At 34.9% G+C, this 26773-nt stretch overlaps 1 protein-coding gene across 2 annotated transcripts in view; it reads left to right on the top strand.

The window, feature by feature from the left end:
- The window catches only part of BTAF1 (B-TFIID TATA-box binding protein associated factor 1), an 86594-nt gene that overhangs the window by 8359 nt on the left and 51462 nt on the right, over positions 1 to 26773 (top strand). For both annotated transcript variants that reach the window (XM_028167754.2, XM_007187496.2), the window contains exons 2-13: positions 3788 to 3911; positions 7242 to 7356; positions 9102 to 9248; positions 15416 to 15579; positions 18319 to 18455; positions 20732 to 20861; positions 21138 to 21206; positions 22307 to 22396; positions 23094 to 23189; positions 23285 to 23461; positions 24139 to 24279; positions 25103 to 25227. In XM_028167754.2, the coding sequence (XP_028023555.2) occupies positions 3788 to 3911; positions 7242 to 7356; positions 9102 to 9248; positions 15416 to 15579; positions 18319 to 18455; positions 20732 to 20861; positions 21138 to 21206; positions 22307 to 22396; positions 23094 to 23189; positions 23285 to 23461; positions 24139 to 24279; positions 25103 to 25227 (1515 nt within the window). The remainder of the gene's footprint in view (positions 1 to 3787; positions 3912 to 7241; positions 7357 to 9101; positions 9249 to 15415; positions 15580 to 18318; positions 18456 to 20731; positions 20862 to 21137; positions 21207 to 22306; positions 22397 to 23093; positions 23190 to 23284; positions 23462 to 24138; positions 24280 to 25102; positions 25228 to 26773) is intronic.

The following is a 26773-nucleotide window of genomic DNA, read 5'->3' as shown; positions in this document are numbered from 1 at the left end:
GATGGAAGTCAAGCAGTTTATCTTCTCATTAAAGATGGACCTCTGGATGTTTGAAGATAGAAGGGAATAGATTACTAAGGCAGTGATTTAAGATATTGGAGAAAGGATAGTTGAATGAGGGTAGAAGGAGATGGTAACAAAAAAAATAGTGGGACTTTATGTAAGTCTTGAAGAAGAGTGAAGATTGTCTTTTCATCTGAAATTGAAAGAGGATAAGTGTAAAGACCTTTAGAGGTAATGAGTAGAGAATGAGATAGTTCTTGTTCCATAATCTAGAGATCTACTCAGTCCATTCCTTTTTAAGGAATAGGGAATGGCAACTGGGACTTGAGGAAAGTGGAAATGATTGGGGAAAACTGTCAATTTTATTTTAACTTTTTTACACATGCATTTATAAACAGGTTAGTATTGTCACTTCTTAGAGTGTTCATTTTGCAGCCAACTTTGCTTTTAGTCACAAAAGCAGAAACTCCATCATCAAAAAAGGAATTATGGGGACTTCCCTGGTGGTCCAGTGGTTAAGAATCCATCTGCCAATGCAGGGGACACGGGTTCGATCCCTGGTCCGGAAGATCCCACGTGCTGCAGGACAACTAAGCCCGTGCGCTGCAACTACTGAGCCCGCGCGCCACGACTACTGAAGCCTGTGTGCTTAGAGCCCTTGCTCTGCAACAAGAGAAGCCACTGCAATGAGGTGCCCGCGCACCGCAACGAAGAGTAGCCCCTGCTTGCCGCAACTAGAGAAAGCCCGCGTGCAGCAATGAAGACCCAGCATAGCCAAAAAAAAAAAAAGGGAATTATGAGGTAGTTGAAGTCCTTCCAGAGGTGCAGTCTAGGGAACTTTGCGTGAAATAAGTCAAAGATATGACAAACACTATGGTATATAAGGGAAAAAACCCCTATTAAAATGAATGCAATGATGTGAAGCTATAAAATATGGCTAAATCTAGTTTAACCCTACAAAATAAGAGGTTAAGCAAAGTTAAGTGAGCTTCTCTAAGTCGTCTAACAAGTGACAAAAGTAGTGCTTTGTCTCCTAACTTCCAGTCTAGTTTGTTTTACCATTTTACCACTGTTTTCCTGTAAGAAAGTCCTGGATTTATGTGAACTGTACACATACAAGAGAGCCCAATATTGTTATAAAGAATGCATGCCATCATATGCAAATATAAGTCCACTGTTACATAAATTTGACCTAAGACATAATTTTTATAATAAAACTTATTTAATTTTGGATAATTTTGCCTGCCATAGAATATAGATTTAAAATGAATATTTGCCTTGATAGAAAGTTGTTTATAAATTATTTAAAATTTCTTTTCGCAAATTTCATTGAGCAGAGGCATTCAAAATCAGAGTCATGGCAATAGGCATTTATTTGTTGTGAAGGTTCAGAGAGAGTTTCAGTAACTTTAATATCACAATCAGTTGTAAAGATGAAAATACGTCAAAGAGCATTCTTAGGGTTATGTATGGGATGTATAAGGGAAGTCATTTTATGGGGAAGGGATTTGGGGTCTGACTTAGTGTTAGAACTTTAAGAAAACCAGCTGTCAGAAAATTTTTTTTTCTCCCTTTTGTCCCATTATCTGTGACTCACTGTTCACCAAATCCTGTAGCAAGGCCTGAAGAGTGAATGGGTAAAGACAAGTATTTAGATAGCCTTGAATGGATAAGGAGAAGTATTGTGTCAAAAGGTGGGGTGTGTCTATGCACAGTGTATAAAATAAATTGATCTTTGCATGTTTTTTTAGAAATAATTTCTATAAAACCACTCTGTGTGCCATTCAGTATATTGGAAGCAAAAACTGTGTTGTATTACTCTTTTTTTCCCCTTTATTTCGCTGGCTTTAATTACCTGAAATATTTTTCTTGAACTATGTCCTTCTTACACATACACTTAACTGTAAAATTTGAACCTCGCCTCTTAGTGTTTTGTTCTGAAGCAGTTGAAAAGTTTTCATAGTACCCTTAGCCTTCTTGACTGAAAAAGATCTATTTTAGTTATATATATATTTTTTACCAGTTACAGTGATTTTGTGCTTATTAGTGACTGGCTAGTTTTATAAATACTACCCCTTCGAAAAGAAAAAGTAAGAAGAGAAGGAAAAACCCTGCTTATTTCCTTTGCCCCCTTATAGCTTTATATTTTCTCGTAAAAGGTTTTTAGAGCTTTGCTTTCTAATTTTTTAGCTCTTTGTGAAAGAAAAATAATCCCAGAAGTAAAATATGAGCCTCTTTGCAGTCTATTAATACTTAATGCTCATGCTTAACTTTGGGACCTTGCTTGCTTTCTTTTCCTCATTAGATGACATTTAAAGGTGTATTCTCTAAATCTCCCCTCATATAGGATTGGGCACAATTAATATAACCTTGCCCCTTTTCACCCTTCATCTTGCTTAAAGTACCCATTTATTCTGGATATGAAGCCGCCTCCTTTCATTACCTGTGGCATCCATTTGCCTCATTGAGCCTGATGAGTACTGTGGTGGAAGGGCTAGACCTTCTACCATGTGGACAGCTGGTGGTAGTTACTAGTTTCTTTGCCTTTTTAAAATCTTAGGATTTTCCTGTATCTCAGAAACTAAGGGATACAGTTTTCCCTTTCTCCCCACTTATTCCAGGTATAAGGCATTGTGATTTTATTCCAAACCGTCTGTTGGATAAGTGGCAGAACTGGGATTTGAATCGTGAGGCTGTGGCTCTGGAATTTGTCCCATTATGCTATTTACCTTTACAAACTCTTTCCTCAGAGATCTTATTGCTGTATCTGTCACTTCTACACAAATGACTCATATATCTATATACCTTTCGTCTCGACTTTCTCCTGAACGTCAGATCTCTATTTCAGCTATCCTTTTTGGTCTCCCCCAGCTTTCCTGTCCCTGCCAGTAATAAACTTGTCATCTTTTCTCAATAACATTTCTTCCACTAGTTATTCCCATATCTTTTAATGATATCTTCATTTCTAAAATTCAGAGTCTCAGAATCCTTTCATTTCCTTGACATTTCATGGAATTACTATACCGTGGTGTTTTACTTCTGCAGCATTTTCCCCAACTTCTTTCTAGTCTTAGATAGCAGTTCAGGTCTGAAAGTTCTCTAAAAGTTTTCTTCCATTTTACTTCGTGCTTCACACTGCTGCCAGACTAATCTCTCTAAAGCATAGCTCCAGTCCCATCACTTTCTTGACCCAGACTTTCATGGCTGAGCTATAATTCAAGGGTCTCCACAATATTAGCTGTATCTTCCACTGTTCTCTTAAGTGTACCCTGAATTACAACCAGGCTGTTTTACTCACTTCCCTAAATACAGTCTCCTTTTTCTTATTGCTGTTCTCTTCTTATTCCCTCTTCCAGATGTTTCTCCCCCTTTTCCTTTTTACCACCTCATCTCCACCAGTATTGAAATTTTTTTCTACCATTAAGGTCCAGCTCATACACCATTTCTTTTAGAACGCCTTCTCAGTAGTATACAGTTGGGGATGTAGTGTTTGTTGCCTCCATTCCCACTCCTAAAAGCACTTTGTTTGTCTTTTCTGACGTGTCTTATTGTATGTGTCCATGCATGTACAGTACCTGTATTGAACCCTATATTCTAATTGTGTATTTGCCTTACCCATTCACTCCACCTCCATAGCATGTTCCTTATGAGTAGAGGTTAGATTATCTCCTGTGACCCTACCATAAATCTTTCTTCATAGGTGCTTAAAATGTACATTTACTGACTCAGACGTATACATATGAAGAAACATTTCAGAATAAGCATTATATTTTTGTTATTTTAGGCTTGACCGTCTTTTTATCTTACTGGATACTGGCACTACTCCAGTTACAAGAAAAGCTGCTGCACAGCAACTTGGAGAAGTGGTGAAGCTTCATCCCCACGAGCTAAATAATCTCTTATCTAAAGTAAGAACTCTCTTTTTTTTTTTCTTTTAGTATAATACAATTGTAGAAATTTATCCATGGGCAGGAACATAAAAGTAGAGAAAGAAATTGTCTTATTAGTGACACTTTGTGGTCTTCAAATTAAGTATCTCAATATTTCTCCAAATATTTTAAAATTTTTGCCATTTTTGTTTGTCACAAGGTTTAAAATATTTTGCTTTTTGCATCAAGTTTGTTTAAGGGATTTGACAATGTAGAACCTTTGGCCTGTGGCACAAATTTGAATCTGATCCAATTTGTTAACAAAGTAAGTTGTTAATCTAGTTTTTTAGTGGTCTAACTTGTTCTTAGCAGCTAATAATTATACTAGTTGGCGATCTTCAAATGGATGAGTACTCATGGGTAATGGTGGAAATATATGAGAAGCTAGTTGTTACATTCTTAGCTATTAGCTCTTTGAAAGTGGAGACTTCTGCTCTGGTGGATAAGTATTTTCATAATCCTAGCCCATGTTCTTTCCCTAAGAAATGCTTTATTTTTACTGACCTCTGTGGGCTTGTAGAAGTGTGACTGTATGATAGTAAGCAGCAAATTCCATGTATTTAATTCTCTGGCATGCAAAGTAAAAACAGGAGTGCTTTGTATCTGTGTTTAGGGGGGTGGGAGCAGTGGATAGAGGATAAGGTGGGAAGCAGTATGATAGCCCAGATATTGGAAGACTCAGTATATCCCTCTTCCCACCAGTCTTATCTCATCCTTTCATTCTGATTTGTCCCTCCCTGCTTCCTATGAGTAGGCGTTCTAAGCCCTTTGTCATCATACACAAACCTGCACTCTATTGTTCCTATCATAGGGGCTAACAGCGACTCTCATTCCAACACACTCCCCACTTAGATACTATCAGAACTTTCTAACCAAGATGTCGATGAAGAGATAGTGATTTGACATCTACAGGCTCCATATTCTCAGAATGGAGAAGGGTGCGTATTAGGCAATACCATACTCATGTGAAAGGTGTGGGGATAGAGAGGTATACCCATTTCTTCTCATCCCAAGGGAAGAGATGGAGGACTGAATGAGCTGAAACTGGAAACAATGAACAAGACTAACTTGTGCTGAACTGAGAAAAGGTTTCCAGACTTCTAAGTGAGTTCTGGTCTTCTTAACTCAGACCCCACCATATGGCTGCCATCAAGTAATTCCAAAAGAGGCAGTTTGTTTTTAGCACCTTCTCACCTCCTATGCCCTCTCTGCCCTCATGTTTTCCTATTGCCTTTGGTTTTATTTTTTAAAAAACAGCTGTATTGAAATATAATTTACATACCATACAATTCACCCAGATAAAGTGTACAATTCAGTGATTTTTAGCATATTCACAAATATGTGCAACCATCACCACAATCTAATTTTAAAACATTTCTGTCACCCCCAAAAGAAACTTCATGCCTATTACCAGTCACTCTCCATCACTCCCCCTCCCGTAGCCAGTCCTAGGCAACCCCTAACCTACTCTCTGTCTATAGATTTGCTTATTTTGAACATTTTATATAAATGTATGACCTTTTGTGATTGGTTTTTTCACTTAAAGTATTATTTTTAGGGTTCATTCATATTGTAGCATGTTTTGTTTTTCATTCCTTTTTATTGCCAAATATTGTTCCATTGTATGGATATGGATAATGCTGTATGGATATAGCACATTTTATTTATCTCTTCATCAGTTGATGGACATTTTGGTTGTTTCCACTTTTTGGCCTGTTATGAATAAAGCTGCTATGAAAATTTTTGTGCAAGTTTTTGTGTGGATGTATGTTTTCATACATGGGTGTATACCAGAGAGCAGAATTGCTGTATCATATGGTAACTGTGTTTAACTTTATGAGGAACTGCCAGATTGCTTTCCAAACTGGCTCCACCATATTACATTCCCAACAGCATGTATGAGAGGTTGGATTTCTCCACATACTTGCCAACACTTACTATTAACTGACTTTGTTTATATCCGTACCAATGAGTATGAAGTGATATTGTAGTTTTGATTTGCATTTTCCTGATGACTAATGACGTTGAACATCTTTTCATTTGTTTATTGACCATTTCTATATCTTCTTTGGAGTCCTGTCTGTTCAGATCCTTTGCCCATTTTTAAGTGGGATATTTGTTCTTTTATTAATGAGGTGTAGGAGTTCTTTATATATTTTAGATACCAGCCCCTTATCAGGTATGGGGTTTGCAAATATGTTCTTCTAGTCTGTGGGTTGTCTTTTCACTTTCTTGATGGTATCCTTTGAAGCACAAAAGTTATTAATTTCAATGAAGCCGAATTTATCTTTTTTTTCTTTTTTTAAATACATCACTTGTGTGCTCTTGAGATCATATCTAAGAAATCTTTGCCTAACCCAAGTTTACAAAAGTTTATCCCCATGTTTTCTTCTAACAGTTTTATAGTTTTAGCTCTTATTTTTAGGCTTCTGGTCTATTTTGAGTTAGTTTTTCTGTCTGGTGTGAGGTAGGGATTTTAAGTCATTATTTTGTTGCTCTAGTACCATTTGGTGAAAAAAACCTTTTTCCCCATTGAATTGTCTTGGCACTGTTGTTGAAATCTGTTGACGATAGACACATAATATTATTTTTGGACTCTAAATTCTATTCCATTGATCTATGTATCTGTCCTCTGCCAGTACAACGCTGTCTTGATTATTGTTGCTTTGTAGTAAGTTTTGAAACCAAGAACTGTGAGGCTGTCAACTTTATTATTCTTTTTCAAGATTCTCTCGGTGATTATGGGTCCCTTACATTTCCATATAAATTTTAGGATTAACTTGTCAATTTCTGCAAAAAATCCAGCTGGGATTTTGATAGGAATTGTGTTGAGTCTGTATTCAATTTAGGGGGTATTGCTGTCTTAACGATATTAAGTCTTCCAGTCCATGAACATGAGGTGTTTATTTAGGTCTTATTTAATTTCTTTCAGTAGTATTTTGAATTTTTTGTAGTCTTCAATGTACAAGTCTTGTACTTTTTTTGTTAAATTTATTAAGTATTTTATACTTTTCGATACTATTATAAATGAGATTTTCTTAATTTCATTTTCAGATTGTTGAAAGTGTATAGAAATACAGTTGATTTTTGTATATTGATGTTACATCTTGCTCTCTTGCTGAACTCATCTTTTCTACTAGTTTTATAACTGTTGTATTAAGTAATGGGACTTAATGAATAATATGCACTTTGCTTTTTAGAATGTTAAAAACTATGTTATTTTTAAAATGCACTTAAGCATTCTGTTTTGGCCACTTTGAACAAACAAAATTTTTTGTTATATAACTATTTAATTTTTAATTTTTTAAGGTGTTGATATATTTAAGGAGTACAAATTGGGATACTCGGATTGCAGCAGGACAAGCTGTTGAAGCTATAGTGAAAAATGTACCTGAATGGAATCCAATGCCAAGAACCAAACAAGGTGCTTTTAAGTGGAAAAGTAGTTTGCAGTAAAAACTACACATTTTATATTTTAGTAATTTCACTTTTAAAGACTTAATTTTCATGCTTTTAGGTGCAGTCTTGTCAGGAAATAATATTAAATAAGGTGATTTTTTCACCATGTTTTAAAAAGCATACTAGACAAACAAAATGTTTTCTCATATATATTTTATTTATTTTTCTTTATTTTTTAAATTAATTTTTATTGGAGTATAGTTGCATTATCTCACATATATTTTAAATTACTCTACAGTATGCTTGATTTAGAGATTATTACTTCCCTCAAGGATTTATGTTCTAAAAAAAGAAATCAATACAGTGTAAATATTTGTAACAGTCTATTTATTCTTGTTGCTGGGAAAATAGTGTAATTGTTTACTAAATTTAAGCACAGTTATGTGTGGATATTTGGAGGGGTCAGTCTTTAGTTTTTTTTATGTGTCTTTTAGATGTCTTTTAGTGGAAATTACTTGTTTTCTGACTGCCTATTATATATGACATTTAAAAATGAATGTATGCTTTTACAAATTGATAAAGGTATACATTTTAATTAAGTGAGAATTTAATATGGTGCAAATGCATTTCATTTTCAAGTCACTTTGATAACATGACTTTTATCATATGTCTTAGCTCGTCCAAAATTTTTGCTTTAATTTGCCTCACCTATTATTTTGAGGGATTGTGTTAATTTGTCTTCTCTCATCAAAAGAAATATATAACCAGCAGAAGTTATAACTTGTTTTAGAAAAGAGCCTTTTCCATTCCAGCCTATTACTCAAATTCTTTTCAAAACAAATTAAAAAAAAAAAAATTTTTTTTGCCCTTGCCACACGGCTTGTGGGATCTTAGTTCCCTGACCAGGGATTGAACTCACAACCCCTGCGGTGAAAGCGTGGAATCCTAACCACTGGACCACCAGAGAATCCCAAAAAAAAACTTTAAAGTAGTTACAATAGCATTAAAATATATAGCAAGGTTACTTGTTATCATTAGAAAACTTTAAGATATTCATAGCAATTCCCTTTCAGTTTAGCAATTATACTTCAGTTTACAGATGAATTATATGCAAATGCCGGTTAAACAAACTATTAAGTCAGTGAACAATTACAGTACATTTAAAAACTTACAATGGCATAACCTTTTTGGGAGGAATACAGAACATTTTGTAGATAGTTTTAGACCCCAGATGGATATTTAATTTTAGTGATTTGCCAGGAGATTGTAATTTGCTTTATATTATGAGAAATGAGTCCTGTTGTTGGAGTACTTCACTTCCTTTATGTCCTAGATATTCCTCAGGTATAGGGAACGATGATGCTCACTAGTTTTATTTATGAATATATTCTATGAATATGTTTATCTTCCAATTTATCACTATGATAAACTACCTTGGTATTTTTTAACTGTTTAACAGCACGATTTTTAACATACATATTTCAACATGGGGATGCATTTCTTCATATAACATTGTGCTTTCATAGTCAAAAAGTTATACACACACCCACTGACATTCTGGTACTTTGTAGTAAGGGAGCCACCTACTAAATAATTTTTTCATAAATAAGAGTTGATCATAAGTAAATTCACAGTAGCTTTTCTACTTCTTCCACATTTTACTTCTCTTAAAATATTACCCTCCCCCCTGCCCTTCCGAAGTGATGCTATTTTCTTTCGTTCTATACTTTGGCTATATAATCAAATTAAATGTTTTTAAACCTCATCTAGAAACTACTTCAGAAGGTGCTATGGAAGATTCATCTACTACAGATCGATTGAATTTTGACAGATTTGATATATGTAGATTGTTACAACATGGGGCATCACTTTTGGGATCTGCTGGTGCAGAATTTGAAGTACAAGATGAAAAATCAGGTATGTAGTAGTAGTCCTACAGAAAAAAGTCTGAAATGCGTGCGTTCAGACCAATTTGTTATTTGGCGTGCTATGTTATCAGTCATGCAAAATCTAATAGATGTCATGAAATGCAAATTCACTGAAGTTTTCAGTTTGAGGTGTGGGGCATGCAGGTGGGGAAGGTAACCAGAAGCACTTTGTCTAAAGCTACCATAGGAATATTTTTCTTCCCTTAGTTGAATATGTACTATATATATATATATATATATATATATATATATATGCACCATTAATAGATACATATTAATATTTCATTATTTCAATATAGAAATTGTAAATGGTACCCAAGAGCTTCAGTTGAATAGATTTTAAAAGCCAGGATTAGTACAGATTGTGGTAATGTTTTCACAATTATGGAAATTTAAGAGGCTATGATAGTTTCCTTTTTATCATATGTTTTAAACATTTAAATAATTGGATCTACTTATGCTGATGACCAAAGCAAAAACTAAAAATGAAAAATAAATCTTAGATAGGTAATTGTCCCATTATCTTTAAACTTACAGAATCCATCTGGATATAAATAAATGTTTTGGCCATTCAAGATTGATGCCTTGAGTGGAAAAAACCTTGATGTTTTTAATGGATTTCTGTAAGTAAATAAGTTGCTTTTTTGACTAAAACCAAAACAGAACAGTGTTTTGTTTTGTTGCTAATTTATCATTAGTCAAATCATATCTGTCTAAGTTAATGAAATGATCTTCAATTTGTTCATTTAAAAAAAAAGTCAAATACCCATTTCCTCTTTCCTAATATACTTTGTATTGAAAGATCTAGTGTAATTATTTATGGAGAGAATTAAGAGGAGAATTTGCTTAAGTTCCAGAAAAGCATAGTTTTTTTTTTTTTAATAAGGGAGGTAGAAGTCTTCAAAAGCTTTCCAATTTGAAAAAAAGTTATCTCTAAGTTTACTAATTAGTAAGTTTACTAATCTTACTAGTGTACCCATGGACATCATGAGAGATCATTGGCCCTTATCTAAGGATAAAAGTCAGTGTCACTTTTGTCACTTAAAAAAAAATATGTGTTTGGGTCGTATCTTAAAGATTCTGATTTAATAGATCTGTGGAGAGTTTTGGGAAATTGTATATTAAAAGAAAAAGCTCCACAGGTGACTGATAATGTAAGCAGGATTGGGAACCCCGATTTTCTTGGAACTTAGTTTTTAATGCTGATAAGTCATAGTATGCTGAAGAGTGCTCATTAAAACCCTCTAATTAGGTTTTCTTTAAATATCTGCTCATCTGTGTTGGTCTCTACATATTTATAAATATGATTTGCATAGGTGCCAGTCTGAGTTTCCTTTGCAGTTGGTTATTTTCCCCAGTAGAACTTTCCCTGGAATGAGAGGACCAATTTTAGGCTCTTTGTAAGTGTACTGAACTTATGATCCAGCAGCCTTCATTTTGGATGCCTAGTGTTTTTCCCTCTGGTTAGAGTAGCCTTAAATTTTTTTTTTTTTTAATGTAGCTTTAGAGAGATGTAATTCACAGACGATAGAAATCCCCACTTTAAAAGTGTCCAATTCAGTGGGTTTTAGTATATTCACAATTGTGTGTAGTTAATTTTAGAACATTGTCTCAAGAAGAAACCCTGTATCCTTTAGCAACCACCTTCCTATCCCCCTACATCCTTCCCTTCTCTTCTCAGCCCTAAGGACCATTAATTTACTTCCTGTAGCTATAGATTTGCCTACTATGGACATTTCATATAAATTGAATCATATAATATGTACTCTTTTGTGACTGGCTTCTTTTTACTTAGCAGAATATTTCCAAGGTTTATCCATATTGTAGTATGTATATTAGTACTGTTTTCATTTTTTTTCCTAAGTAGTAGTTACTACTGTTACAGGGTGTATCAGTTTTTAAATTGTGATAGAATATAGATAACATAAAATTTACCATCTTAATCATTTTTAACTGTACAGTTCAGTAGTATTAAGTACATTCATACTGTTGTACAGCCAATCTCCAGAACTCTTTTCATCTTGCAAAACCGAAACTTTATACCCATTAAACAGCAATTCCATTCCGTTTTCCCCTCACTCCCTGGCAACCACTGTTTTACTTTCTGTCTCTGAATTTGACTGCTCGAGGTACTTCATATAAATGGAATCATAAAATATTTGTCCTTTTGTGACCGACTTATTTCACTTAACATAATCTTTCATGTTCATCTATGTTGTTGTATGTGTCAGAATTTCCTTCTGTTTTAAGGCTGAATAATATTCCAGTGTATGTTTATACCACATTTTGTTTATCCATTCATCCGTCAGTGGACACTTGGGTTGCTTCTGCCTTTTGCTTATTGTGAATAATGCTATTATGTACGTGGGTGTACAAATATCTGTTTGAATTCCTGCTTCCAGTTCTTTTGGATTTATGCCAAGAATTGGAATTATAGGATCATATGGTAATTCTGTTTTTGATTTTTTTTTTAGAACTGCCATACTGGCAGTTCCATAGTGGCTGTTCCATTTTACGTTCCCATCAACAATCTATGAGGTTTCCATCTTCTCCACATAACCTTGTCAACGCTTGTTATTTTCTGGCTTTTTTGGTAGTAGCCATATTGGTAGGTGTGAAGTTATTTTATTTTCTGGCTGAATAACATTCTATTGTATGAATATCACATTTTGTTTATTCATTCATAGGCTGAGGACATTTGGGTTGTTTCCACTTTTTTGGCTATTATGAATAATGCTGCCAATAAATGTTCATGTACAGATTTTTGTGTGGGTGTATGTTTTCATTTCTCCTATGTAGATACATAAGAATGGACTTGCTGGGTCATATGGTAACTATGTTTTACCATTCGAGGAACTGCCAGACTGTTCTCCAAACTGGCTTCACCATTTCACATTCCTCTAGCAGGATACAAGGATTCCGATCTCTGCACATCCTTGCCAATGCTTACTTGTTATTAACTGACTTTGACTATATCCATACCAGTGACTGTGAAGTGATATCTCATTGTAGTTTTGATTTGCATTTTTCTGATGACTAATGATGTTGAACATATTTTCATGTGTTTATTGACCATTTCTGTATCTTCTTTGGAGACCTGTCTATTCAGCTCCTTTGCCCATTTTTAAGTGGGATATTTGTTCTTTTATTAATGAGATATAAGAGGTCTTTATATACTCTTTATACAAACCTCTTATCTGATATGTGATTTACAAATATTTCCTCCCATTCTGTGCATCTTTTCACTTTCCTGATGGTAACCTTTGAAGCATAAACGTTTTTAACTTTGATGAAGTCCAATTTATCTTTTTCTTTTGTTTCTCAAGCTTTTTGATGTCATATGTAAGAAGCTATTGCCAAATCTAAGGTCATTTACCCCTGTGTTTTCTCTAAGAGTTTTATAGCTTTAACTCTTACTCTTAGGTATTTGATCTGTTTTGAGTTCATTTTTGTATGTTGTGAGGTTAAGGATCCAACATCATTCTTTACATGTGGCTATCCTGTTGTCTCAACACCATTTGTTGAAAAGATTCTTCTTTCCCCACTGAATTGTCTTTGCACCCTTCATGAAAACCTGTTGGTGGTAGACATATGGTTTTATTTCTGGACTCTCAATTCTATTCAGTTGATGTCTTTCTTTATGCCAGTACCTCATTGTCTTGATCACCATTGCTTTCTGGTAATTTTTAAAATCAAGAAGGAGGATGGGAGGGAGGGAGATGCAAGAGGGAAGAGATATGGGGATATATGTATATGTATACCTGATTCACTTTGTCATAAAGCAGAAACTAGCTAACTAAATAAATAAATAAAAATTTAAAAACTAAAAAAATAAAATCAAGAAGTATGAGCCTTCAACTTTGTTGTTCTTTTTCAGGATTATTTTGGATAGTCTCAGTCTCTTGCATTTCTATATGAATTATAGGATCAGTTTGTCAGTGTCTGCAAAAAGCCAGCTGATTTTTTTTTTTTAAATGCTATTTCTTTTTTTTTTTATTATTAATTTATTTTTATTTTTTGGCTGTGTTGGGTCTTCGTTTCTGTGCGAGGGCTTTCTCTAGTTGTGGCAAGCGGGGGCCACTCTTCATCGTGGTACGCGGGCCTCTCACTATCGCGGCCTCTCTTGTTGCGGAGCACAGGCTCCAGACGCGCAGGCTCAGTAGTTGTGGCTCACGGTCCCAGTTGCTCCGCGGCATGTGGGATCTTCCCAGCCCAGGGCTCGAACCCGTGTCCCCTGCATTGGCAGGCAGATTCTCAACCACTGCGCCACCAGGGAAGCCCCCAGCTGATATTTTGATAGGAATTGTTTTGAATCAGTATATCAATTTGAGAAGTATTACTGTCTTACTATGAGGTATTATGATCCATGCACATGGAATGTTTTTCCATTTGTTTAGATCTTTAATTTCTTTCACCAGTATTTTGTAGTTTTCAGAATATAAGTTTTAAGTTTTACTTTTGATGTTATTGTTAGTAGAATTGTTTTCTTAATTTTATATTCAAGTTGTTTGTTTCTTTAAATCTTTTTTTCCCCTCCCTGTTCTTTAGATGAGGGAACTTTGTATAGCTTTACCTTTGAATTCACTTATAAAACTATTATAATTTACCCTTTTCAAGTGTATGATTCTATTTTTTTTAATAGTTTGTTTCTCTAATGAGGTATTCTATCTTTTCATCATTGTGACAATATCTTCCTTTACATTTAGCATTGTTATATTAGCTGCTTAAAAAATCTTGTCTTCTAATTCCAACATCTGGGTCATCTCAGTGTTGATCTCCATTAATTGTCTTCCTTTTGGGAATGCGTTACATTTTCTTGGTTCTTTGTATGTCAGTTAATTTTGGATTGTATTCCTCACATTATAAATGTTTATACCGCAGGATGGATTCTGTTATATTCTTCCAAAGAGTGTTTTGATTTGTTTGGTTTAGTTGGTTGTTTTTGCTTACTTGTTTTAATAAGCATTTAATTTGGTGAAATGCAAATTGCAAACTCAGTCTCCTTTGTACTGGGCAACAACTCAAATCCCAATTCAATTTTTAGCTGTAGTTGGACTGTTTGGAGTCTGCCCTGTGCATGCATAGTTCACAGGTCAGCCAGAGATTCGGCTGAGTTCACAGAATTTGGGCTTTCTCTCTGGTTCTCTCCTTTCTGGGTTTTTTCTCTCTACTTTCCAGTGGCTATAGTGATCCCTGACTCTCCTCTAATTCTGCAAGCCAGACAGACTGGGTTTTTACACAACTTTTAAATGTAGGGCCTGGCTGCCCTACACACCACGGACTGGGTCTACCTTCAGGCTAAAAACTGGGTCTACCTTCAGGCTAAAAACATTCAAAAATGGGAAACTCACCTAATGCCATGTCCTTCTTCCAGGTATTGATGACTCCTCCAAGTATATGCCTACTTTTGATTTCTTTCCAGTGCCTCAGGTGGTTGTTTATTATATTTTAGCTAGAATTTGTTATCTGTGGAGGGGGTAGTCCAATAAGAACTTAATCAGCTATTATTGGAAGTTAATCATTATAGAACCATCTCTTGCAGCTTAGCTAGTTTAAGCCCAAATTTTTATTTTTAAAATAATACCTTTTGATCTATTTTCCACTGAAATATTGAGGGATTTTTCTTGGGACATTCAAAATCTACTTTTATGCCTTTGTCTTTGTTATTTGGGCTATCAGGACTGTGTCATCTCAGAATACATAAAGGCCACACTTGGAATAAGCATGTATTTGTTGAGATCTTTTTCTGTAAAATAAAATATAGATTTTTCTTTTTTAAAGCCTGGTTAGAGCTCTCAGAGAATATACGAGATTAGCTAAAAAATAATAAGATTGGTTTATTTTCATAGGAATAGATCTCATTTTATATATACTTGATAATTGACAGTAGGGCAATGGGGTAATCTCAGTGAATTTTTGTTAGCTAGAGTGTTTTGTTAGCTAGAACACTGTTTTCCAAGATCCAGTAAAAATATTTACTCTATTAGGTAATAAAGTTTATGACATCTTCAGAGATTGTGAGTGTGGTTCGTTTTATTATCAAGAGAAGTATTCTAATGGTTAAATTTTTTTTTAAATTTTAATCGAGTCTGATCTTCACGTATTAGAAAACTGCTTAACTGATTTGAAGAAAATGTATTTCTTCTTTGTTTAAAGGTGAAGTGGATCCTAAAGAGAGGATAGCACGCCAACGAAAACTATTACAGAAGAAACTTGGCCTTAATATGGGAGAAGCTATTGGAATGAGCACTGAAGAACTCTTTAATGATGAAGATTTGGATTATACGCCAACTTCAGCAGCCCTTGTAAACAAACAACCTGTAGGTAAAACCTGTGGTTGGTTGATTGCAAGTAATAATACAGGGGGTTTGTTTTATTTTGCTATGCAATTGGAATTTTAAAAAATGCATTTTTAAATTCTGCTCATTGTTGCTTAGTGTCACCATAATTTAGTGTCTTCATAAATTGGATTTCTAGTGATAGATTCTAAGGAGACAGAAGTTGCCACCTACCTCATAGACATTGGACTATTAGATAAAAGGTATGGTGCATCTTTTAGGAGACACTGGTGTTGAAAAATCCTAGTTGCATCAATTGCTCTTTCTTTGTTCTTCAATGAAGAAAAATATTTCAGAGGGTGGGAGATAGTAAGGGCTATCATAGTCAGATATGATGATACTAGAAATCTTTACAACTATGATTCTTTTATTTGAGAAAGTAACAAACATGGTGAAAACTTTCAAACAATGCAAAAGGGCACACTAGGAAGCAACCCTTTTTAAGTTATTTGTGCATTTTTCCTGAAATTTTCTCCGTATACATAAGTTCTTTTAAGCCATGTCCACCTTTTCTCACTTCATATGGCTTCATATATCAGTATATACAGATTGAGCACATTCTTTTTTGACAGCTTCATGCTGTTTATATGGCTGTACCATAATTTTGCTCTGTATTTTTCCTGTTCCTCTATTTTTCCAATTCCCAATGGATGCCTGTATGCTTCTTTTTTTTATACCAGACTCTTTTTAAGCTCCAGTAAAAGCTGTGGCTCTCTCCTCAGAAAAATTCACATACATGTGAGATATTACCTTTCAGGGTGTTTAGTGTTCTTTCCTCTTGCCCCTGCAATATCCTTTTAGGGATCTGTGGGTCCCATTAAGAATTCCTGCTTTACATGAAACCCGTATCTTCTCATTCCCTTGGCCTTTCCCTTTGCTTAAGAGGAGAAGGGTTCTATTTGCCTTTATACCACTTGCCCTCTAAACCATTAGAATTTGTAAACTAAATTTTTTGGCATTGAGGGGTATGTGATGATGATGGAACTTTTGCAGACAAGGGGGAAAAAAAGGCAGATTCTGGAGGGAAAAAGGAGAAGAGTACAGAGGCAGAAAATATAATAACAACCAGGAAGGAATAGAAAGAAATGGGGTACAAAGGGACGCATAAGATGTAAATAAATAATAAAGAAGACAGGACTTCTCTGGTGGCGCAATGGTTAGGAATCCACCTGCCCATGCAGGGGACACGGGTTCGAGCTCTGGTCCGGGAAGATCCCACATGCCACAGAGCAGCTAAGCCCGTGTGCCACAACTACTGAGCCTGCGCTCTAGAGCCCGTGAGCCACAACTACTGAGCCCACGTGCCACAGCTACTGAAGCACACGCACCTAGAGCCCGTACTCTGCAACAAGAGAAGCCACTGCAATGAGAAGAAGCCCGTGCACTGCAACAAAGCGTAGCCCCCACTCACCACAGCTAGAGAAAGCCTGCATGCAGAAACAAAGACCCAACGCAGCCAAAAATAAATGAATAAATAAATAAATAAATAAAATTTTTAAAAGTAAGGAAGACAATAGAATAGAATAAAGGAAAACAAAGATGTAGTAATGTGATCACAGTGTGGTATTTCAACATGGTGTAGGGAAATGAATGGGTAGGTGTATTAGAGAAAATGGGCTATAGACAGAATAGTTGGATATGGGATGGCAGCAGCAAATTTGAGGTTTGCAGGATCCAAGTTTGGTTGCTTTAGATGTCGCGGACCTTTGGGAAGAGTTGCTGAGGTTAGTTGTTGCCATAGGGTCATCACTGCTCCATTGCCTTGTGTATATGCCAGTGGTCGCTGGACCAAGTCTGTAGTAGGGTGCCCACACCAGTGAGCCTAATTGGTTGTAGAAGTGTAAATTTCAATTGAATCTTAATCAGTTAAGGGCAGAAAGGATTTTTAGGCCTGCGCTCAAAGCATTTTTGTTCACATCCTTAATAATGTCTCCCATGAATGCAAAAGAGAGCAAAAACAGTATGTAGTGAGTGATTAAGAGGGAAAAAACATATAAGCTAAGTTAACTATAGGACACTGGCCCAGTTACTACAACTATATGGCTATAGTTATTTTTATTTTTTTCAGTAGGAGATGATTATCATTGTTTAAAAATTGACATTCTTTATTCTTATAACTTTTGGATGGTAGTATGTTTTTTTTTTGTTTTTTTTGTTTTTGCCTGCGTTGGGTCTTCGTTGCTGTGTGCGGGCTTTCTCTAGCTGTGGCGAGCGGGGGCTACTCTTCATTGCGGTGCGTGGGCTTCTCATTGCGGTGCTTCTCTTGTTGCGGAGCATGGGCTCTATGCACGTGGGCTTCAGTAGTTTTGTCTCACGTGCTTAGTTGCCCCGTGGGCATGTGGGATCTTCCCGGACCAGGAATCAAACCCGTGTCCCCTGCATTGGCAGGCGGATTCTTAACCACTATGCCACCAGGGAAGTCCTAGATGGTTATTTTGAAGTCTCACCTCTTCAAAGCCCTCAGTGGGGTCAGGATCATACATTTTTGCCTTATCTGTGACAAATGAGCATTTCCTGGCAATTGAAAGAATAGGGGAGAAGGAAGAAGAGAGTGAAATTATGGTACAGCCATACAACAGAACAGAATGAAGCTGTCAAAGAAGAATGTAATCAATTTGTATATAGTGAAATTTATAGACTTTAGGCCTCTTCTGAGGCTGAGACTATGGGTATATATTCTAACTTCAGAAGTTCAAATTCAGCATTCTTTTATTCTTTTAGACTCTCCAGGCAGCTGAATTGATTGACTCAGAGTTTCGAACAGGAATGAGCAATAGACAAAAGAACAAAGCTAAAAGAATGGCCAAGTTATTTGCAAAACAGAGATCCAGGGATGCAGTGGAAACTAATGAGAAGAGGTAATAATCTTTTTCTGCTTATTTAAAATAGTAATGTTGGTTAGCTTAAATCTGGGTCTGCTTGATTTCTAAAAACATTTTGATGACATTGTCTTTGGCTGTGGAGTACCATTTGGATTGTCTTGCTCAATTGTCAGAGAGTATTTACTATTATTAGGGACTAGGACAACTTTCCCAGAAAAATCCACGTATGCACACTTTTTTTTCTTTTTTTTTTTTTACATTTTTTTTCTTAATAATTATGAGCCCTGAATTGAAGATCTTCCAAGGGGAGTGCATTCCAGGTAGCAGGAGCAAGTGTAAATGCCTTAATCATGGAATATTCAAGAAACAGAAAGAAAGGCTGTATGACTGGTAAGAGTAGTAGAGAATGAAGTCAGAGAAATGGCCTGAGGACTACAAGTTAAGAATACTACATTTATAAACTGGGTATTATATCACCTGTTCCCTTGGCTGGGGGCTAAGCCAAATAGTGGGTAATAATCCAGACTTGTTTACCTAATCCTGTTGTAGGAAAGAACTCTGTGGATAAAATCACTGTCCTCACTTTCTTAATGAGTTCATAAGAATGATATCTGCATGGCTTGGAGCAGCATTTCTCAAGGAGTGGTTCAAAACAACTCCCTTCATAAACACTTTGAGAATCTTGTTAAAATGTAGTTTCTTGGGCCCCACTTAACTCTTAAATTAGAATCTTTAGTGGTGTCCAAGAAATGTTTGAGGAAATGGTGCATTCATAAACACGTGAGAGCCTATGAAAATAAGGTTTTGTTGCAGATAACAGAACTTTTTGTTGTTCTTTCCATTCATATAAAGCTAAAAAGTTGTGTTTACAGCATTTATTTAAAAGCTAGGCATATGGTGGGGTAAACAATAAACATCTACTTGGTATAAATTTTTACTTGGAGTTGTTTTTTTAAGTATAAAATCTTTATTGATCTTGTTTAACTACAGGTTTTTTTTTAAAGTTAACAGCTCATTAGGATTGTGTAGTAACCTAGTAAGTGTTTTTACTGACTTCTGTTCACTTAAGACTTTTACCCAAATATCTGAATATTGGAAATAATAGACCTTATTTTTCAGAGCCCATGACTCATTCATTACAGATATTTATTAAATACTTTTTATGTGCCAGATACTGTTCTAGGCCCTCATGATACGGTAGTGAATAAAATAGGTAAGAACTCCTGTCTTCGTGGAGCTTACATTCTAGAGGGAAAGATAGATGAGGAATAAGATAAATAATTCTATTAATGGTAAGGGTTAAGAAGGAAAAAAGAGATAAAGCAAGGAACGAACAAGTGAAATGTTTTGTGGGGAGGGAGTTTTAAAGTTTAGATAGGATGGTCAGGGAGAGATTCACAGAGGTTACTTTTCAGTAAAGATATGAAAGAAGTGAGGATGCTAGCCAGCCCTGTGAATATCTTAAAAAGACATTCCAAATAGAGGGAATAGCAAGGACAAAAGCCTGGGAGTAGAAACATGCTTAACAAGTTCAAAGACAGTAAAATGACCAACCAGTGTGACTAGATTGAATTAGAAAGTATTAGGAGAATAATAATAGTCTCCGATTTCTTTCATCACCTTACAGAAAAAATGGTTGGCCAAGATTACACTATTAAGGTGGAAGGTGGGGCTGGGTGGATATCTATAGAAAATAATGCTGTATATATCTTAACAATGCTAATTCTTTCTTTCTGTTAATAATTCAATAAAGCAGTTACTTGTCTTCTCCTTTGTAATATTTTGTTATTAGTCTAGCCTCTGTTTTTGTTCTTTTAGTCATAAAATTTTCCTCAAATTTTCTGCACACATTTTTCATCTTCCAATAGTCTTATCTCTATATTTTTCAAGAACTAGTAAGATTATAGTGTGTTGCTCAGTATATTAGTTTTTTTCAGGGTACAAAAGCCTAAAGAAAAAAAGTTATGCTGGGCCAGATTTAGGTTGTTAGGCCAAAAGAGTTTAAAATAAAAAGGAGAGGAGCTGGTTGTAGAGAGAAGGGGAAAAAAGAAGACATTGTTAAATTTGAGATCCAGTCTGAAAGTAAGACGTCTTTGACCTGTTTTACATTTATCAGTAAGAGTAGTAGGATAAAGTTTGCTCAAACATTTTTAAGCAGTTAATCTTAGTTATTTGATACATGAAATTGTAAGTAAACCATATAAGGAGAAAATGGCAAAACATTTGTTCAAATGATGGATTCTTTTACATTCATTGTGGTTAACATTATCCTTTATTCACTTTTTTTAAATGGTGACTTTTTTTTTTTTTAGCAATGATAGCACTGATGGGGAACCAGAAGAAAAGAGACGAAAAATAGCCAATGTTGTTATTAATCAGTCTGCAAATGATTCCAAAGTCCTGATTGATAATATTCCAGACAGTTCTCCCTTAATTGAAGAGGTACTATTGAAATGCCCTAAAGTGTCCTTTGAAATTATTTATAATTGTTTCATACTAATGTGTTAGTAGATGGTATATAATAATCTGTCACTTAAGAGAACTTTTATTATTAAAAATCTAAGTATCTTTACTTCATTAGTAAAAATTATAAATTATTTAAAAGTTTAAAAGCCTGACTATTATTATTAGCCCTACAAATAAATACACCTTATTACTTAAATTATTAGCATAAGATAGATCTTTTAAATTAGTAGTAATTCTGTTTTTCTTATTCAGACAAATGAATGGCCTTTGGAAAGCTTTTGCGAAGAACTTTGCAATGACCTTTTTAATCCCTCCTGGGAGGTAGGATTTCTTCATTACAGTTTCTCTCAGCTCTATTTTCTTGGCTAATGATAGGAACCATGTCAAGCACAATCTGTTTTGTCAGAGTTCCTGTTCTTGCCCTGTATCCTTCTCAGAACTACTGGTCAGGGCTCTTCATATCACTCGCCTCTTAAATAGAAAACTTTAGACTGATTTTCACCTTTAATACCCCTTTTGACATATTTCTTTAGTGAATTGTTCATTTCTTTTCATTCTTTTAGCTATTATGTAAAGAGTTGCATATCTTCCAGACAGTAAAAATTTCATCTGGAAGTGGACAATTATCATTAAGACCAGTAGTTTCCAAGCAGTAGCTTAACCTCAGAAATATTTCTTCAAAGAAAATCTTGAACAGGTCTCATGTAAAAGAGATGAACGTGAAGTTCCTCTGGTTGAAATTGAGGGTTGGTAGTCTCAAACGATTCTGTTTCACTTCATTTGGCCTCTGAGTAATTTTAAAACACTGTTTTGGAATACCCTTCAGCACTCTTTCTTCTCCTTGATGTACTTCTATTTAAAGCTATTCAAGTCTTAACTCAAATGGGGTCTTGAATAAGTGGATGCAGTGTCAGTGGCACATTTCCTCCCTTCCAGATGACACTGCAGAAGGCTACAGGGCTACAGTGAAGTAATAGTCATGAGACATTTTATTTGAATTGTCTTCCTTTGATGCTTAACACTGGTAGCTTTGGAACTTAGTATTGATGTATTTATTTCTAAAATATTGGTGTTTGGGCTATAAAGAACATTATATGATGCTTTTCTCTCCTTTCCTGTGGATGATGCTGAATGCAAGTAGAGGTTAGAGGAGTGACAGCCAGGTGGGTTAATATCTCAGAAGGAATTTAGAATAGCTGTTTTCTTGCCTTGATTTTTAAAAAAATTCCACATAATCAAAATTGTGAAATAAATATATGTAAATCTTCTTGGACAATAGAAGAAAAACACATTCTTGTGAAGTACTGCTTAGTTTGTTCCAATTTCTTAAAAATCTAATATCCCTTTTTCATATTGAAGCAAAGGTAAACACTGTTTCTTAAGCATTTAACCTCTGATATTTGCTTCTTGGTTCTTTTTAGGTTCGACATGGTGCAGGCACTGGACTTAGGGAAATCCTTAAAGCTCATGGGAAAAGTGGTGGTAAAATGGGAGACAGCACTTTAGAAGAGGTAAGTGTAAGTGTAGTAATCAATAATTATCACCAAGTTTCAGTAGGTGGCCTCTTTTTCCAAGACAGGGCAGTAACAGAGCCATGAAGTAGAAATGAGAGGTAAATAATAAGAAACATGGAAAGGTGAACATAAGGAAAAAGATAAAAAGGTTAGGAAGAGGTTTATTTATATTATTTATAGACAGGAAGAATGAGTTCAAGGGAAAGATATGTCTGGAAATATTGAGTGGAAAAATATGTAGAAGCACTAGTATTTGAGCAGGATATAAGGGATTCGAATGTGGAGTAAGATGAATGAAAGGATAGTTTAAAGGTCAGGAAGCAATATGATTGGTGTTAAAATGGAGACACTGGTAATAGGCTAGATAATAGATATGTGATAGATATAATTAATACCAGAGCAGCCTTAAGTGGTTTCTTAATTTCTCTTGGAGTGCAAGTAAAATAATAGAATTCATGAATTTTAAAGATTTTGGTACAGTATATCTAATAATCATCAAAGAGGATGTGGTTAATATTAAAGATAGTAATTGGGACTATTCCATATTTTGGTTATTGTTCCTACAGCTAAAATAATCTGTCCCAGCATTTTGTTTCAGTTTACTATACTGTAATAGTTTAGTTTTAGTTTTTGGACCTAATATGTTTCCCTTAATATGTTTTAATACGTTATTAAAAAGTGATCATTTTAACAGATGATTCAACAGCATCAAGAGTGGTTGGAAGACTTGGCTATTAGACTCCTTTGTGTGTTTGCATTAGACAGATTTGGAGACTTTGTTTCTGATGAAGTAAGTAGCGCCTAAGGGAGGCTTTACCCAATCAAATTTCAGATTCTTACAAAATAAGTTTTTTTGCAAATGTGAGTTATCTTTTTTATTTGTAGGTTGTGGCACCAGTTCGTGAAACTTGTGCTCAGACATTAGGTGTGGTGTTAAAACACATGAATGAAACAGGAGTTCATAAGACTGTGGACGTGCTGCTTAAATTACTTACACAAGAACAATGGGAAGTTAGACATGGTGGTCTGCTAGGAATAAAATATGCGTTGGCAGTTCGTCAGGTAAACACTTCAGTTTTTGAAGCATGTATGGGAGAGTTTTTTCCCCCTCTTAGTTTATTTTCATTAATTAAATGAATTGGCCCTAGATTTGCCTTGTTGAGGTAGTATCATAGAGATAGGTGATGCTAATAAGAATTCAAGTACAAATTAAAAGATAGGCTTGGAAACCTGTTTCTATTTCATAGCAAGACCAGTTCTCAGCGAGATTCCTAGTGTATGATCACAGGAGTAGCCTCTGGGAGCTGCCTTTATTGGGGCGATTGAAAAGAGGGTAGTTTGGAGTAATGAGAAGCAGGAAGAGATGGCTTTCTTTTCCCTCTTCTCTCATATTCCCTTTGGTTGTCAGTGGTGTTGAATGAGAAATAGAAGTTAAGGTTCTAGCACAGGAGTGTGTATGTGTGTGTATTCACACTGGGAATTCATAGTCCTGCCTTCAAAACATGTTCTGATGTTTCAAGTCACAATGAATAATGAAGTACTTGATACTGTTGTGTTCTTTCTGAAATGAGATTAGTTACATAGGCATCTGTTGATGTTATTTTTTGTTTCCATTTACATGACTTTAAAAATAAATAAATATTGGAATTTGTGCTTCCATATGTAAATTTAATAAAAGATGTTTACGCACAATAATTGTACTATAGAAAATTAATCTATTTTTATGTACTCTTTTACAGGATGTAATTAATACTTTATTGCCTAAAGTTTTAACTAGAATAATTGAAGGACTCCAGGATCTTGATGACGATGTGAGAGCTGTTGCTGCAGCATCATTAGTACCTGTGGTAGAAAGCCTTGTGTATCTTCAGACACAAAAAGTAAATATTTTTGCATTTTCTTCACGTAGAGCCTGTTTACATTTGAGGTGTAGCATGTTAGGAAAAACTCTGAGACTTTTTTCGCCATTCTCCATTTTTCTTATGACAAACAACCCTCTGATGCATGGGATCTCGATTATATATTATCCTTGGGAAGAGTGAACTGTGTCTATTTATCTTTCCCTTTCATGTACAGAATATGTAGGGAACTTCCTTGAGAAGGAAGCAACCATCCCTTCTTCATTTCATTCCCGGTTTTTAGGCATATGAGATTTTTGTTTGTTTTGATTTTGGTTTTGGCTTTTGGTTTTTTAATCTGGTTTCATCTTTGAAATGCCTCTTTTAAGATCTATCTGACTTCCCTTTGTATTATCAAAACTGGAACACATGTATCTGGGAGTGCAGCAAGCAGTACTTTGAAAGCTCAGAAACTAAATTTGTCCTTTCATGATGATTAGGAATGTATTAAATATATTAAAATTACTTTACTCAGAGAGTCCTGACATGTGTTTCTACACTGTATTGGTTTCAAAGTTTAGTTTTTTACATAAAATAGAGTATTGGATATCTTATTTCCTAAATTCTCCATCCAATTATGAGCCTCATTAGAAAGGGCAGTGCCAAAGTAGAGTTGAGTGGCATTAAAAAGAGGGGTAGAGAATTGTTAAAGGCTTCTTAACTTTGCTCAAAACTGGCATTATCCAAGGTCATTGGGATTGTATATGTTGTTGAATCAGTAGTGACTCCTGAGATACAATTTGGCATGGCTCGTGACTATTTCTTGAAAAATTAACAACTGTTTTCTTGATAACTAATCTTACAGGTACCCTTGATTATAAATACATTATGGGATGCTCTTCTGGAACTAGATGATCTAACAGCTTCAACAAATAGTATTATGACTCTTCTTTCATCCTTGTTAACTTATCCTCAGGTTCAACAATGCAGGTAATTATTTCTATTCAGTGGAAAAAAGTAAAAAGTGTTTACATACATTTCCAGATAATTAAGCCTAAAAATAGTCTAGCACCTTTTAGAACAGTACTGTAAGTTGGGGATGCCAAAGACAGTTATTTCCAGGAGGACTTTTCTTCTTGACTGTCTAGCCACCAGATCTTTTGGGGCAGGAACTTAGAGAGGTCATATTCTTGGGTTAGTTCATTTATATAATTCTTCGATTTGTTCATCCTGTAATAGTTAACTTTAGAAATACAATTATTACATGTTATTTTCACCTCTAGCCCCAGACTATGGAATTTTAGCCTTTATGACATTTAGTTAATAGAATTATCGTTGAACATCAGTTGTACTTTTTCCAAAATTTACTACTCTGTAAACTTTTTCTTTGTGATGTTCACTTCAACTCTTGTTCTTTATTTCAATAATCAGTCATCAGGAAGGGAATACATAATAATGTAATATAATGTCCAAAGGCAGAGTCTGGGTGAAGCCAAAACATAAACCAAAAATTTAAAGTGTTGTTTATTTTCCTATCCTGATATTTGAAATGAAGCTCAGCTAATTAATATATTCCCTACCTTTTAGACTGGCTCCTGAATATTATTTTCTATTAATAGTATCCTTGGAGACAGAGAAGAAGAAAATCATATGCAACTTAAAAAAAAAATCACAGATGAGAAAATTAATTATTCTTCTTAGCCTAGTGAGAGTGTTCAATGAATGTTTATGTGATTATGATCATAAATGATTTCTGGTTCTGTGAGTGAGTCTATTTCCAATGAAAATCATCGATGTGTGAAAAATGTTTCAAATAATACTGACCTGCTGGTAGTCCTTCAATGTTAAATTTAGGCTAGTAGGACAGCTCACAAATTGGAGGAGCAAAATAAGTGCCTATAAAATGAAGAAAAAAATTGAAGTGGTAGTGCCTATATGGCATTTCCTAATTTTCTGATGCTTTCATTGGTATAGGGATTAAATCAGTTAATCTATATGAAAGCCCTTCTCAAGCTGCAAAATGCAAGAGTTCTTAATTACTCTATATCAGGGGTTGGCAAACTTTTTCTGCCCAGATAGTGATGTTTTGGCTTTGTGGGCCATACGATCTCTGTAAAAACTACTCAACTCTGCCATTGTAGCACAAAATCAGTCATAGATAATACATAAAGGAATGAACATGCCTGTGATCCAAAACTTTATTTAAAAAAACCAAGTAGAGTGGATTTGAACTGTGAGCCTTAGTTTGCTGGCACCTGCCCTAAATAAAGACTCTGGACTTTAAAAAAAAATAATCAAGTGGACAGTGTCTGGAAAGCTAGACCATGTAAAAAAAAAATGAAAGAATGTAGCAAAAATTCTGTTAATTCAATGTGAAATAATGTAGTTTTTGATCTTTTTTTTTTCAAAATTGCCTTAGAAAATTTGCTTCATATGTTGTGATATTTGGCAGATACTTTCCAGCTTATGTAAGAAGAAATGCAGCATGTATTTGGAGCATGAACAGTTACACTATTAACAAGACCTGTTATAATGC

The sequence above is a fragment of the Balaenoptera acutorostrata genome, chromosome 16, assembly GCF_949987535.1.
Source record: "Balaenoptera acutorostrata chromosome 16, mBalAcu1.1, whole genome shotgun sequence".
Classification (NCBI taxonomy): domain Eukaryota; kingdom Metazoa; phylum Chordata; class Mammalia; order Artiodactyla; family Balaenopteridae; genus Balaenoptera; species Balaenoptera acutorostrata.
The sequence above is the reverse complement of the archived record's forward strand: the minus strand, read 5'-3'. Positions and strand labels throughout refer to the sequence as shown.